General features: G+C 45.4%; 1 protein-coding gene across 1 annotated transcript; it reads left to right on the forward strand.

Annotated features, from left to right (window-relative positions):
* Positions 1–12: 12 nt before the first annotated feature.
* Positions 13–14,476, forward strand: LOC108140477 (putative uncharacterized protein DDB_G0271606). Its single transcript, XM_017263218.2, has 5 exons — positions 13–682; positions 9,903–9,996; positions 10,064–11,192; positions 11,268–11,477; positions 11,970–14,476. The coding sequence occupies exons 1-5, from the start codon at positions 616–618 to the stop codon at positions 13,407–13,409; spliced, it is 2,940 nt and encodes a 979-aa protein (XP_017118707.1). The 5' UTR covers positions 13–615; the 3' UTR covers positions 13,410–14,476.
* Positions 14,477–15,630: the final 1,154 nt, after the last annotated feature.

Raw genomic sequence — 15,630 nt, forward strand, 5'->3', positions numbered from 1 at the left:
CGCGCTGCCGCACAGACGTCTACCGCGTTTCGAGGCAGACGTTACGTTCCAACGTTCGGCGCGCAAGAATCGCCAGCCAGCCAGACCGTAGAAAGTCGCGCCTGCGCAGAAACTACTACTACTACTTCTGCTACTACCAAAAACAGATAGAAAGAAATACTTCTAAAAACAAGATCATAACAAAAGTGCGGAAAACAGAGTGCAGCGAGTATCCAGCCCACAGCATCATGCTGCCCAAGTGCAATCAAAATGTTTTCTCCTCTTGACTCTGCGGTTGGAATTTAAGTTTCTCCCCCTGCCGTTTACGAAGACCACGAATCCGTTTTTATTAACTGCCTTGTGTTCTCTGCATATCAAAACGCAAAAGTGAAAGTGAATTTTCGGTGTTTCGGTGCGTGAGTGCCTCTCTTGAATGACAAATATTGATATGGTACAATGAAAACCAGGCAATTTCAGCCAACCAAATAAGCGTCGAGAGAAACTATCTAAGAAATACATTTATTTTTGTGCCCATTGGATTACGGAAAGTTGGCGACCAGCAGTTCAAGGATACCCAGCGGGATCGGAATAAATCTAGGACACAGCGCTATTATCAACAAACTACTCTATTTGGATATGGCTGCCAACGAGATTATGACACCCACAGTCAATGCGAATTGTCAATACTCGACCAGATATTGTTGTAAGTTGGCTTGAACTTGGGGTACCCACTAACATAAAGACGAACTTTTTATAATACTATCGAAAGTTCGACTGTACTATATTCCAAACTATCTTATGAACAAAAGCTTCTTGTAACCCTTCTTCTTCTAAGCTTCATCTCCCACATTGTTTACTAACCCATCAAGTTCTATCAATTAGAGGAGACTAAACTCCAATCACCCACACACAAGGGGCTTGGGCTTTTGATCCCCCATTGAAGCGCAGAATGCCCAGCGAAAGCAACAAACAAACAAACCGTGTGCATTCGGGCAACCTGCGCAGCAAGAAAGAAATTTTCAAAACAAAAAGCAAAAGCTGCTTTTTATAGAAAGTTTCCCCAGGAAGGGGCCCCAAGTGGCTGGAGTTGCAGCCAGTTTGGAGTCGCCCAGCACTGTGCGGTGTCTTACCGTCGTCGAGCATCGACGGCGACTAGCAGTCGTTGTCGTTGCCGTTGCTTCTGCTTCTGCTTCTACAGTATCTGAGTATCTGTATCTTCCGACTGGCGATACATCTGTATCTCTGGCCGTCCCTGTCTTTTGGCCTGGCTTTAGCTTTGGCTTTGGCTTGGCAGCTCGCTTCTGTCGTTGCTACGACACGAATATTAATAGGTGAAAGTTGTTGCTTCGTTTCTTCGTTTTTCTTTCTCGTTGAAGCCGCAGTCGCAGTCGCAGTTGCTGCTTCTGCTTCTGCTTCTGCCGACGTCGCAGCCACTTCTACAGCCGCAAAAAAAAAACAAAAATCCCTTTTCGGGTGCAAAATTTATGTTTCCTTAGAGTCGTCCAGTAATTTCTCTGCACTGCTAGTAAAATTGGCAAAATCTTTAGCTGCACAAAAAAAAAAAAAAAAAAAAAAACAATATATTTATAACTTTATTTCAATTTAATTTGAATATTTCTCTATGGAAATGTTTAAAACAGTTATTTCACCAGCAAATGAATAACCATTTCATGTCGAACAAATTTCTTTCTCTGTGGGTGAATGTTGTTGGTTGGCTTTGAATCCTGTCATAAGTTGACCCACTTTGTGGCGCATTTCATTGCCATGCAAATGGGCTTGATCGCAAACCAGAAACGAATATCCCTACTTCAAGCGCAGCCTTCAAGCTTGTTTACCATTACCAAACCAGCAGACATTATTCCCATACCCAATCCCAGTTTCTTACTGTCGTTTTGGCATTTTCATTTCCATTATAATTAAGCGCTTACATAACCCAGGTTTGTTTACAAACTCGGTTGGGCAGGTTCGCGTTTCGAGTTCAATGTCCCAGCGTTGGGTCTGCAGATTGCAACAGTTCCTGCGCGACGCGTGTGGATCTCTCTCGAAGCGTATACGCAATATTGTTTGCTTCTGCTCTAGGGCTCGATTCCGATTTCGATTTCGATTTGTGCTCTACACACATATGTATGTACTTATGAGTAGTTAGTTTCATAAATATTTATTATGCCCAGCTCTCTGGCACGCGCAATTATCGAGAATGACGCATCGGATTTTCTGTTGGCCAAAAATCGATGCCAAAACATTGCTGAAGTACATAACAAGAAAATAGTTTAAATGCTGGCGTTGGCGAGCAAAATGTTGGAGTGGAATTGGAATTGGATTGGAGTGGAGGTCGCCCAATAGTGCCGTTAGATGATAAACCGCTACAAATTATTTTTTACCCACAGACATACATCAATTTCTTTAGTGTTATTTCTCCGATTGTTTTCTATTTTCGTTTCGTACGTTTATTATGCAACCCGTCAGCTTGTATCTTGTATCTTGTCGTTCGTCTCGAAGCTTGACGAAAGTCACAGATGCGAAGATGGGCAGCGTAAGATGATCAGATCAGCAGATGATCAGATCGGCCCAATGCCAAATCTTGAAATCTTGAAAGTGAAAACACGGTGGCCTCAGTGCCCGAAACCATCGCAGAAACTGGCCCATTAGACAGCGCTCACTCGGGGCTTTCTACTCTGAACTTGCGTGAATTTCTCACATTTTTCCGCCCTGTCTAGTTTGGCTTCCTAGTCCGACACGTAGCCGCCGTTATGCAATTGCTTATTAATTCTTTTATAATGCCTGCACTGTGGGTTAGTGCTTTTTCGGCCGCCGTTTAATTGGCCATCCGACGTGTTGGCAGAAGTGCTGCTGGAAGCCAGGAAACGCTTCAGATGAATGCCCGTGGCTGGGGGCAAAATGCCTTTATGCAACTCTTAGCAACCGAAACCAAACTGCCCAGGGGCTCTCAAAAACCAAAACCGAAAGCCCATGATCGATGGCAGATACATTTCTCCGCCAGAGCTGCAATTAATTCGAAATTACCTGTGGAAACGGCCCATGATAGAATCGCACCCGCCGCAGACATCATTGTTTGCCAAAAAGAAAAGAAATATAATTGAACCATTTGTATTTCGCACGAACAGAAGAAGACTGCCGCAAAAAAAAGGCAAAGAAGAGAAAGAAATGCTTAATTTTATTTTTACATCCACCATTCATCTGGTTTTTCGTACCGTCGTATCTTGCCTTTCTTTTGCACTAACCATCGGACTACCGCAACATTGGCGCCCTCTGTGCAGCCGTCTCTTTCACACCTGAGCATGCCGCCTCTTTCGCCCGCAGTGTTGCATATTTTGATTAGAACTTTCACTTTAGGTCCGCTTCAATTGGGGCTGCTTTTGTATCGCTTTTCTTTCGGCCGAGGAATTGAATAATAGGTGGCGAGGAAGAAGTGACCCAGAAAGTGAAGATGCCGAGATGTCCAATCAGTGCTGATGAGTAATAGTTTCCCGACACATGGTGGGCTGTCTTGGCCCCTCGATAGAAAGTTACCAAATCAAGTTCGCGCCGCTGCTAATGCACAACCACAAGTCATCTCACTTGGAGTGGATAATTGCATGTGAGGGCGCTGAAATGATCAAGAAACTTCGAATAACAAATAAAACACATTTTGGCTAGCGTGTGGGGAAGGTTAAGTTTTTATGTAAGATGCCACAATTTAATTTGATTTTTATTTTCTTGGCTGGCCAGGCGGACAAGACATCTTGAGGTTCGCCAACATCAACCCAATAGTTTTAATAAATGATTTGTTGTTTGAATATTTTTCGTGTTTTTTACTGTATATTTACAGCCGCTTTGAAGCTTTGTTTCAATATCTGCCCTGATGTATCGACAGCACGTAATGCCATGCGTATATACCCACATAAGACACATGTAGGTGTGTATGTTGGCTCTTACCGCTATTTACATTAACATTAGAGCTTTAGGTTTACGGCTTCGTTGCTCGTTTTTCTTTCTTTTTGCTGCTGCCGCTTCTGACAGCGCAAAGTGAAAGTTTTTCGACTGTAACTTGAGCCAACTCAAGCTAAGCCGACAACGAATCGTGCGAACGCACCGAAATCAGGTGGCTATATCTGTCCACGGCGATTGCTGGTTGCTGGCCAGCCTCGATAAGAATATTAATGCGAGGGACTGAAATCAAAAGTGATTTTCTCGGTGACACATTTACCGCTGGCTTCTCGCTTTCAGATTATGCCCCACTCATTAGCCAGGCGTTAAATCATAGCGTCAATTACTTGGAAAACGCAAGCATGCAAATGTTAAATGGTAAATGTTTGCTGTTGGCCTCGCCACACAGACTCGGCCAGAAATCGCTCAGCCGCCGTGTTGCACTTTCGAAAAGTAAGAGACTCGGTAGAAAATATGCAGCAGCACTCCAAGTGCATGACAAACAGCGTCATTGGCAGAGGCAAAGAGAAAAATCTTTTGTAAAAGTTCATAAACCTTCTCGCCAACAATGGCATTACTACCACAACCACTACTACTACTACTACAAATACGACTTTGGCTTCTGCCAGTGCTGGCTGCAGCTGGAAAAGCAAAACAGCTAAAGCAAAAACCGAACTGCATACATGAAAAGTTAAACAAAATTTCCCAAAGCAAGCAACGGCAGAGAAATGCACAAAGCAGGCGCATAAAAAATATTTTTCCTAAATTACTTCTGACGATGTCGAGGATAATGATAATTGCCACGATGATCGTAATGCCGATGATGATGATGTTGCTGATCATGGTTATATGTAGTGCGGAATTTCCACAGTTGGTTAGCGTACATTCAACTGCAAAATGGAAAAGCAGAAAGCACAAAGAGAAAAGCCCGCTGGCGAAAGATAGAAAATTCCCCGCAACAAGTTGCTTCGCTTGGTTCCACGACTCCGTCAGTTTCGGTTTATATCATCCGAGGCTTTCCCGCTTTTCCAGCCTATTAGCAACTGCCCGTCGTCGTCTTTCGCCTTTGTTTGGCTTTGACTTTCTTCTAGGTTTTCGCTGGAAAAATCATAACAAACAAGAGTGTTTCTTTTACGGTTCGCCCGGTTGTTACTGCTATCTCCAGACTCATTTGTGCATCATTTGGGAGAAAGTAAAAGCCAAGAATTAAATGCCACTAGCCGTTGGCTGGAGCTGGAGCTCGAGCTGAAGCTGAAGCTGCAGCCTGGTCGATGACTTACACGGTAAGTGCAGCCACAACCGCTTGCCACACGGGGCGTATGCGCATTATAGCCGCTGGTCGCTGGTCGGTGGCGTGCGGAGAAAACACCGAAAGAAATGCAGCGGCAGAAGAAAACCGAACCGAAACTGCATCTGATGGAAAGCCACATGATGGTCGGCTGCAATTTCATTGCAATCGCAATCAGATTCGGATTCAGAGTCGAATTCGGAGTCTGGTTACCGTGGTTTTTGCCCAAGTTGAGACCCACACGAATTCTTGCATTCGTTTGGGCATCGCAACGAGATGGTGTGCATTTTCCAAATGGCTGGCAACGAAAGTCTCGGCAAAGTGCAGCAGTTTGAAGTTCAGGGTGAATTAAGCATTGAGTCAGCGAAAGGAAAAATACATGTATCAGTTAAGAAGGCAGGAAATGCAAATTAAAGACTATTTTTATAGAGCGTTCTTTTGGTAAAAAAGGCGCTATTTTGTTTGTAATAAAATTTAAATCGAGCAGAATTGGAAAGCCATCGGTACTCTCTATTGTCCATTCGTTTTGATCTTTGGAATTGTAAATTGAAGGTAGTCCAGAGCCATTAAGAATCGTACTCTGCCAATCCAGCTCCCATCAATCAATGTCGCCCAACAGACCTTATCTCTGCCCAATCTGGCGTAGAGTGGCATTCCATTAATCCAATCCAGTTCCATTCTCCGGCCTCTGCGATCTTCCTATCACTTTCAGTACGGCTATCGGGAGTAGGGCACGTCAAATGCTTCATTAATTCCCGCTTGCAGTCGGGCTATATGGAAAAAAGTTGGGAAAGACAGACGTACACAAATCCTGACCCAATTAGAAATTCTCACGCAAAGAGGAGACTGAAAGCGAAGAAACGCTGGACACACTGAAGAGGCCGAGCAGAAGAAAAAACGAAACGAAACGAAACGTCACGGTTAACAATTCCACGTTTAATCAAACAAACAAAGAATTAAGCAAGAAGAAAACTTGCCATCGCCTTCACATTTCTGCGCCTGTGTGTGGCCGAGTGGCTGTTGGTGAAAGAAAAAGAAAAGTGCAGGAAGCCAAATAAGCGTGGCAAAAAGAAAGCAAGCGAAACGAAACGAACGCGGCAGCACAATGGAACCGACCCAAAAGAAGCTTACCAACCGACAGCCATTCTAAGTAGCCATAGTCCGCGGCAATAAAAATTCGAATTCGAAGTAGCAGCCAATTATAAAGGCAACGTGATTGGACCCCCAAACATGCCCAAAAACGAAAGAATCATAAAGATCCCCGAAAGAAATGAAAAGACCCAAAGCCCATAAAAAGCATGCAGAGAAAAAATTTCTAATGCTTCCTTAATAAACTATCTTATATAGACAGCCAAAGAAAATAAAAATGTTAAGAAAATGTAGTTGAATACTTGGTATATATTGTGTTTGTTCTAAAAACTGGCTTGTTCTTATCTTCATGGTACGTTATTTTAAGGCTACCAAAAATAAAAGTATCCTAGGATATTTTTTTCATATTGTTTGATGATAACTATTATTTGTATAAAATGTTTCCTTTAAAACTAGCTTTAAATAATACAAAATGTTAAAAAAAAACTTATAATATTCAATAGTTATTTTATTTATTTTCTTTTTTATTTGCTTCTTATCTTAGATAATGATCTTGTTAAGCCAATATAAATTTAAATTGTCTTACTGTTACTATGATCTAGAATTTAACTCTTGCAGTATAAATTCTTCAGAGATCAGAACCGAGATAATGGAAGAATCATACTTATATTTCTTAAGTGATATGCAATTTTTTTTCCTCTGTATCATGCTTATGAGCTACGATGGGCCTGCATTTCCGAGCTATAGAACCGGTTCTCGACCCACGAAAGTGCTCCAAACGGAAGTGTAGCACGGCCAGCATAGCGATGGTGATGGTGATGAAGAGAGGCTGATAAAGAACCGTCATCGGGGCAAGAAGACTCGGCTTGAAGACTCGTCTTTGGCTTCGGCTATGGCTTCGTCCAAAAATATAGGCCAAAAGAGAAACTAACGGTAGACGTTGTTTCTTCGGCTGCTTGGCAAGCGAATTGGATTGTCTGCGCAAGAAGCGACCACAGCATCAGTATCAGCATCCGAGGATTTGGGTTACATAAAAGGGCGCAAACGGAAAGTAGAAACCGAAAGAAGCGAGAAGTGAAGAAGTGAAGAAGTGAGCCCAAAGGTCTCACAAAGTGGCCAAAACCAATACTTTCAAGCTCTCAAGCACTCAAGCACTCGAGCAACCACTCACACGCACACGCACACGCACACATATGATCGACGCATAAAACTTGTTGTGAAGAAAGTGAAACTTTTGTAAGCCAGCGCTGTCTTCTGTCTTCTTTCCTCTATCCCCTGTTCCCTGCCCCTTGGCCCCTGCCCCCGCGAGAAACCCCTGGATACACGAGTATATACATATATGCATTGTGAGCGGTCTGCGAAAGGGGAGCGTGGAACTTAAGCGTGTCACGATCAAGCGCGTAGAGCAACACAGAAGGTTGAGGTTGTTTTGCAAGCTGCCTGCGAATTTTTATTCCGACTTGTTATGTTTACTTATTTGGCTGGCCCAACTATTTTTGTTTCGTATTTCTCTCGACTCTGACGCAGAGATTTCTTAACGAGCGATCTTTTGGGTTGGGCTAGGTTATATTGCTGCTTGTGCTGTGCTCTGCTGTGCTGTGCTGCTGCCAAAACATTAAACGATCGAATGGGGGCTTGGGAATTGCTCAACCATCAGCAGACCGATGTCGATCTAATACCCTTGCCTTGACACAGAGCAGGCCAGTGAGTAAGCGAGTTTCACAAAGCCAGACCCCGGGAGACCGAAAATTAGAAAGTTCAGCAATGCATTCTTGCAATCGCTTCGAGGGAAAAACCAAACTATTTTTGATTACCTACACTTGAAAGTAATTTTTAATTACGAATTTATTCAAATTTTATTGGGAAAAAACTGTTATTTAAAATCAAGTCTTACAAATTTATACCCGAACTTTTCATTGAAAAATTTAAGAAATAAATAATAATATCTACTTCACTGAGAAAGACGTTTCTTTATGTATCAAAAATACGAATTCTGAATCTTAAAACTTATAAATCCTTTATAAAAATAAAAGAAATATAATTCCAATTAATATTCTAGTCCAAACAATTTGAAATGTAATGGAAATTACTTAATTTCCATTAAACTTGAGATTGAGTTGTGATATTGAGAAGTTTCTGGTATTTTTCGCAGTGTACTCTGCAGAATCCAGAGACCAAACTTTACTCAAGTTGCTCCCAGCCAAATCAAAGCAGCCGCCGTCGAGTGAGCTTTTTCTTAGATCCGGCTTTGAATGCTCGACGCTGCATCGGCAAACAATTTTCTCTCGGGGAAAAACACTTGGAAAGCCCAGCAAGGCTGAAAAACGAAAAGCGGCGCTTGTGCGACTTCTTGAACGCAGAGCAGCCATAGCACAGTCATAGCCACAAAACAAGAAATCAACCGCAGCCAAAGTCAAGAAAAGTTGGGGAGAAACACCAAGAGCCGAAAGCGCGCTGCCGACAGTCGACAGCCAAAGCCGAAAACTTGGCCCGAAGCGGCCAGCGGAAAAAGTGAACGAGTAGAAATTACGGTAAATAAATAAAGAAAGACGGCTAAGAGAAATAAGCGAACGCGAACGACGTCGTCATGAGCGAAAGTGAAATCTGCTAATGAATTCTTCAACGTTGAATAGTTTTCAGTCATTATGGACAACGTACAGCCGTTGTATGTGGCGTATACTTGATGGGTACTCGAGTGTGTGTGCCTGAGAGCCATGTAACCGGGCACAGTCAGCCATTCCGTTCCTCCAATCCAGCGATCACTTGACGGACCTGCGCATCTGCAACTGCAAACGGAGATGGAAAAGGCTGTACAGTGAACAAAAAATATACAATTATTTTATTTAAATTTTAAAATATCAACCATTCAAATTGGTATTCAAAAAAGGTCTTATCGATCAATTAGATTATTAAATTAAAGTAAATAAATAATAGCTTGGGCATTTGTGGGCTTTTATTGTAAACTATTGTTTCTTTATGCTAGGCCTCGAACTTTACTTTACTACTTACGTTATTGTTCATATTAAATCAACTTCTGATGCAAACAAAATTTCAACTGAAATGTAAATAAATGTTGGCAAAACTTGTCAATTCCAAATATTTCTTTGTGTGTGGCGGCCAATAGCTACTGACGCTGCTTTGGCTCTACCTTGAGCTGCAGCTTCGATTTTTTGGCTCTGGTCCGCGGGCTCAGCGGGTAAGAGTTGCTAGATTCGTTATAGCAATTAACCACAAAGCACACGGCGTACAGTCGTAAATGGCCGAACGGCAGGCATCGATGCCGATCCGCTGCCAGATGATTGCAGTGATTACCCGATTCCGACTGCAATTCCGACTCGCGGCTCGGGTTCATTGAAACCTGGTGCAGTTTTCTATAATTCGCCGCTGCCGACGCCGTTATGGCCAGAGGTCTTTATCGATGGAGCGCGGCTTAAACTTGAATTGCATTTGGCAGGTGGAAAGTGGCTGCCAGCCAGAGCAATGCCCCTCGATTGCTCTCCCTGATTGCAACGCGCTATCATCATCATCATCCTCGATTCTTGCCCAATGCCCTACTCGAAATAGAAATCGAAATCGAACTCGAACTAATTTTGTATTGTGTCTCTGTTTTTACTTGCAGGGGAGGCGGAAAAAGTCAAATCATTGATCAGATTGCGGGCGGAACTATCGCCTCTATTCACGGGCAAACGAAATGCCTCCAAATATGCCTGGGCGTAAGTAGTGATGCCGTTAGCAAGCCCATTGCTCAACTCCCAATAACTCTCGATTTCTAATCCTTAGCGTGGTGGAACGGGAGCTCAATGTGCCGCTGCCGCTGTCGAAGATCATCAAGAAGTGGAACAATCTGCTGCAGGAGTACAAGGCCATCAAGATGTCCGAGGAGCCGAAGCGGCGCGAATGGCCATTCTTCACCCTGATGGACGTGTACTTCAGCGACCAGGTGAACGATCCCTCGCTGCGTCTCTTCTCGTCCACGAAGACCCTGAAGGAGACCCTGGACGACAGCGTCTTCGAGGACGATCCGATCATAGCCTCGGCCATTGCGGCGGCCACCAGCGGGGCCTACATGGACATCGATGAGCTGATCCGGCGGCAGAAGGAGCGGGCCGCCCTGGCCGCCGAGCGCAAGCTGGCCGCCGCCGCCAGCGGAGCCAGCGGCGACTACAAGTTCGAGCTGAAGCCCATGCTCTCGAACAGTAAGTTCAACAGCAACAGCGACATGGCCAAGTTGTCCAAGAGCGTCGACGACCTCTCCATGCAGCAGTACAAGATCAAGCAGGAGCTGATGCGCCAGCGCGAGCAGGAGCAGCAGGAGAACATGGTCAAGATCAAGCAGCATGCGCGCCAGCAGCAACAGCATCAGCAGCAGCAGCAGCAGCAACACCACCAGGCCCAGCAGCAGCGATTCCTGGGCCACCAGCAGGCCCTCTCGCCTCATCCACACCGTCTGTCGTCCTCGTCGACGCCGCCGGCCCTGCAGCATGCCCTGCAGCAGCAGCAGCAGCACATGCTGCAGCAGCAGCACCTGCAGCAGCAGCTGCAACACCAGCAGCAACAGCATCAGCAGCAACAGCAGCAGCAGCAGCAGCAGCAGCTGCAGCACCACCAACTCGCTCACCCCCACCAGCCGCCCACTCCGCGCCCCAGTTCGCCACCAACCACGGCGCAGCAGATCCACATCACGGCCACCCAACACCAGGCCGCCCAGCAGCAGCTGCACCAGCAGCAACAGCAGCCCCACAAGCAGCAGCAGTCCTACACAGACCCCAACACCATCGACCAGTACCTTCTGTCGTGGAACAACTTCCACGGCAACATGTGCCGCGGCTTCCACTCCCTGCAGAAGGACGAGAAGATGGTGGACGTGACCATCGCCGCCGGCGGCAAGATATTCAAGGCCCACAAACTGGTAAACTAGCGGCTCAGCGCCCGGAACTCCCGCACTCATGCCCCACACCCTGGTTTGCTCTCATTATCGTTGCAGGTCCTGTCCGTCTGCAGTCCCTACTTCCAGCAGATCTTCCTGGAGAACCCATCGAGTCACCCCATCCTGCTGATGGCCGACGTGGAGGCCAGCCACATGGCCGGCCTGCTGGACTTCATGTACAGCGGTCAGGTGAACGTCAAGTATGAGGATCTTCCCGTCTTCTTGAAGGTGGCCGAGGCCATGAAAATCAAGGGATTGCACACAGAGGTGGGTTTTCGTAGACTAAGTATCAAACTTAGGGTATGCTACAAAAAGAAAGAGTTTGATTCGAAGAAAAAGAGAGTACAATCACATACTATCTCGAAATGGCTTTTTAAAATGCCTTTAGAAATAATGAAAATATTGTGTAATCACTAAATTTGAATAAAATTAGTCTAAAAAATGTATATGCAAATATTGAAAAATATCAAGGAATTGCACACACCTCAGATAAAAATATTATTTAAGAATAAAGTAAGAATAAAAATAAATCAAATAGGTACCCAAACATGTCAAATAGATTTTGAAAGGTTTCAAATTGAAATAAATTTTGACAAATTTATGATAAGAAAGGAAATCTAAGTTGACCGTGCTTTGAAACTGGTTTTCTACCTTAACTCTAAAACTTTCAAAATAGGAAGAGATTAAAAACTTCAATTTACTGCAAAACGTTGTGAAAATATTTTTTCTAAGTGCTCCTTTTGACTTTCACTTTCGCAGAAGAACCTGGACAGCGATGCCAGCGACATTAGTTCGCCGCACGAGAGCGACGGCACCGAGTGTCGTTATGAGCGCGGCACGCACAGTGTGAACATCACGAGCGGACACGCCGCCGGCTACGGCGGAGTACCGCCCCCGCAGCAACCGTCGCCGTCGCCCTCGCTCAACAACGGACCCAACCGCTGCCCCACGCCCCTCTCCAGCGGAGGCGGTGGCTCCGGCAATCCCAACTACGCCGGATTCCGGGAGCACATCAAGTCGAAGGCCACGCTGGCCGAGACCTTTATGAAGAATCTCAACAGGAACAACAACAACAACAACAGCAGCAGCAACAACAACTACAACCACTTGGGCGGCAGCAACGGGAGCCTCAATCTGACGGAGGCGGAGAGCAACTCGTTTGCGATCCTGCAGGCGAACAGCAAAAAGATGCTGGACTCGGCTCGGAAGCAGCACAAGTACCTGGCCAAGCGCAAGATCCTGATGCACTACAACACGGAGTTGGGTAGCGAGAAGCGGCTGAAGGAGATGGACCGGGATCGCTATCCGAGTGCCGAGCAGCACGATGACGCCTTGAACAACAACCACAGCCACGCCCAGGACAACATTATGGAGCCGATTATCACGACAATTGTTCCACAGACGCCGCCACCGTCCACGCACAACAACAACTTCAAGATCCGCCTGGTGGAGAGCCATCACCTGACCAACAGCAACCAGAATCAGAACCAGAATCAGAACCAGAATCAGAGCAACAACAGCAACAGCAACAGTAGTCCCCATTCGGGCAGCAACAATTGCCACGATGACAACGATGAGGAGGCCCTGAATCTGGTGCAGATTCCCAATGCCAACGGGAGTAGGGCCCGGGAGCAGACCCCCGCCCGCACCCCCTCCACGCCCACGCCCACGCCCGACATCCAGCTGATCAAGAGGGAGGTGGAGCAGGACATGTCGCCGCCAGAGACCATCCACAACAAGAACGGACACGACGAGGAGCTGGCTGCAGCTGCAGCAGGGTATGATCGCAAGTACGACGACAACAACAACAACCGCGGACTGGACATGGAAACGGACTCGAACAACAACAACAGCAAGCCGGGAACGGACAATAATGGGCTAGCACTGGCGCTGGGCAAGCACAAGATGCTGAGGAGTGTGGAGCAGGACCAGGATCAGGACATGGATCAGCAGGCGGATCAGGAGGCGGAACACGGCGGCAACAATTGCAGCAGCGACGACAACAACAACAATCACAGTCCGCACCTAGACCTGAGCACCATCAAGAACATAGCCACGGCGGAGATCCTGTGCGGATTGAAGAGCAAGGTGCTCAAGCTGGAGGAGGAGCAGCGCGAGCGAGAGCGGGAAAGAGAGCGGGAGCGGGAACGGGAACGGGATGCCTGCCGCAGCCACAGCGAGATCAAGAATGCCGAGTGATCACCCAAAACCCCAGTGGGTTCAACCCACACAGCCCCAGACAATTATGCATTTGATAAAACCTAACATAGAGAGGGACCGAACCTATGTTTGCTAATTATAGTTATTTATTATACCACTTAATATCGTTAATGTAATTGTAATGACCTGACCCCACATGAACATTGGTTAGTTTGGTAGGCCTAGCATTCTCCCAGCACACCATTTAGAATCCCTAGCAGCTAAGACTCACGAATCATTAACGTATCGAAGCGTATCGGTTTGTATCGTATCGCATCGCTGATCGAAATACAAATTTAATATTAGCACCTTGGAAATTGGCCCTGTTGCAATACGAGTTAAGCCCATGCTAAACATATTGATATCGTTTAATAATTATGTATGTGTAGAGCAGTATGTTGTAGATTAATACGCCCCAGCCGCACTTTCGATTTTCAGCGAACGCTTACCGTTCTCACATTATTTATACATATACGCATACCGTACTACGAATGTATCTCAACACCAATCACGCATGCATATAAACACCCCACACCCTATTCCTATTCCCCTTCCCCTCCCCCGCCCTCACATACTTACATTGCACCATATACCCCACGCGTATAGTAATAACATCGGCCCCGTTCAGACCATGTACCACTGGAACGGGCCATCTACAAAGGATCAAAAAGAAAGGAACAATATATGTATCTCGTTTTTAGTTTTAACTTGCCAGACCTTTTGAATGAGCACTACTCAGATAATTCGGTTGCATGCGATCGTATTTAACTCGGCGCGCGTAGCTTTCACCCTGAAGCGGTTCCGGATCTTGTTAATTGTTGTACATGCCCGTGTGCCTGGAACCCAGCCCCCAAACGCACGATATCCATCCACTGGGAGGGTATCGATCGATTTGGCACCGCAATCGCCCAACTCCAGGTCAACCAGAACCAACAATGCACAGTGTAACTCGTACAATATTTATTCAACTTCCTTACATTTAACAAAAATTGTGTAATGTTTTTGCTGTTGAACATTTTTTATTGTAAAATAATTAACGAATGAATAAAGAACCCAACACATTCAAACGCATTCTCTTTAATTGATATTCTCTACAATAAGAATACCAGTATTAAAATGGAGCTTGGTAATTATTTTCTAAATTTATAAAAATTTAATTTCGCTTAGCTTAATTTTTTCCGTTATTCTTTTGTTCTCGTAAGGCTTTTTAGCAAGTTAATAAAATTACTGTGTTTAAAGAAGTAATTTTCCTCAAAATGTTGAGAGATAAGCATTTGGCGAAGAGCTATGGCTATTTTAACAGTTAAAAGCTAGAAATGGTGACCCCAATCACAACAAGTACTTAAAACTTGTACAATTAAAACTATGTTTATGAGAATAATACCAGCTATTTCTATTTTATTTACTCCTCGATCTGATCCTTGTTTTAGGGGCAAGTTCAATGACATTGCTCGAATTCAGACGCAAGCCAAATAATTTAAAAATAAATAACCAACGATACACTGAAATAAATAATTTTCGACAGAGTTGTAGACTTGTAGCAAAGAGGCTCCTGTACAACAAACCCATTCACACCCATACAAGCGCAGCACACGGGTGCTCTCCCTCTTTTTCGCTCTCTTTTGGGCGCACATCCCTGCCGCGTGAGAGCCAGAGAAAGAGAGCAGTTTAGGGAGAGTGGTTGTGCAGCGCTCTCGTTGCGTCGACGCAGAGCCGTCGAAAGTGAAAAGGAAGAAACAAGGACGAAACTCATTTTGTGTATTTTCGGCGGTCGACGGGTGGGAGCGCGCCGCTTTTTTGCCCTTTTTTCGCGCGCGCACCCATCGGGCCGTTGTTGTAATTGAAAACTACACCGCGGCACGAAGGCGGCTCGAAGTCCTGCCCAAATCTTACACTCACGCATACGCGCACTGCGATACAGATACACACATACACACACACACACACACACACACACATATACACACGCACACCGGCGCGAAGGAACACGCAGACGAGCGAAAGGACGAAAGGCAAGCCGAAAAGCAAACGAGGACCGCCGCCGCGGCAGTTCTCTATGCTCCGCTCTGTGTGTGGTTGTAAAAAGGCGAAAACGTCACGAGAAAAACCGGTTAATATATTATTGCTAATCGAATGTAAAATGCACAATAAATAAATAAATGCGAGTGCAAAAAATCGAACAAACTGCACGGCCCCGAAAAGTGTGCATGAAAAGGTCGTA

The sequence above is a fragment of the Drosophila elegans genome, unplaced genomic scaffold (assembly GCF_018152505.1).
Source record: "Drosophila elegans isolate 14027-0461.03 unplaced genomic scaffold, ASM1815250v1 contig_476, whole genome shotgun sequence".
NCBI classification, from domain to species: Eukaryota; Metazoa; Arthropoda; class Insecta; order Diptera; family Drosophilidae; genus Drosophila; species Drosophila elegans.

Excerpts from the sequence above, each read along its gene's own strand:
- LOC108140477 (XM_017263218.2), top strand. The coding sequence starts at position 616 with ATGGCTGCCAACGAGATTATGACACCCACAGTCAATGCGAATTGTCAA. Across the intron at positions 683-9,902 it reads ATACTCGACCAGATATTGTT|GGGAGGCGGAAAAAGTCAAA; the intron begins GTAAGTTGGCTT and ends TTTTACTTGCAG. Across the intron at positions 9,997-10,063 it reads GCCTCCAAATATGCCTGGGC|CGTGGTGGAACGGGAGCTCA; the intron begins GTAAGTAGTGAT and ends TCTAATCCTTAG.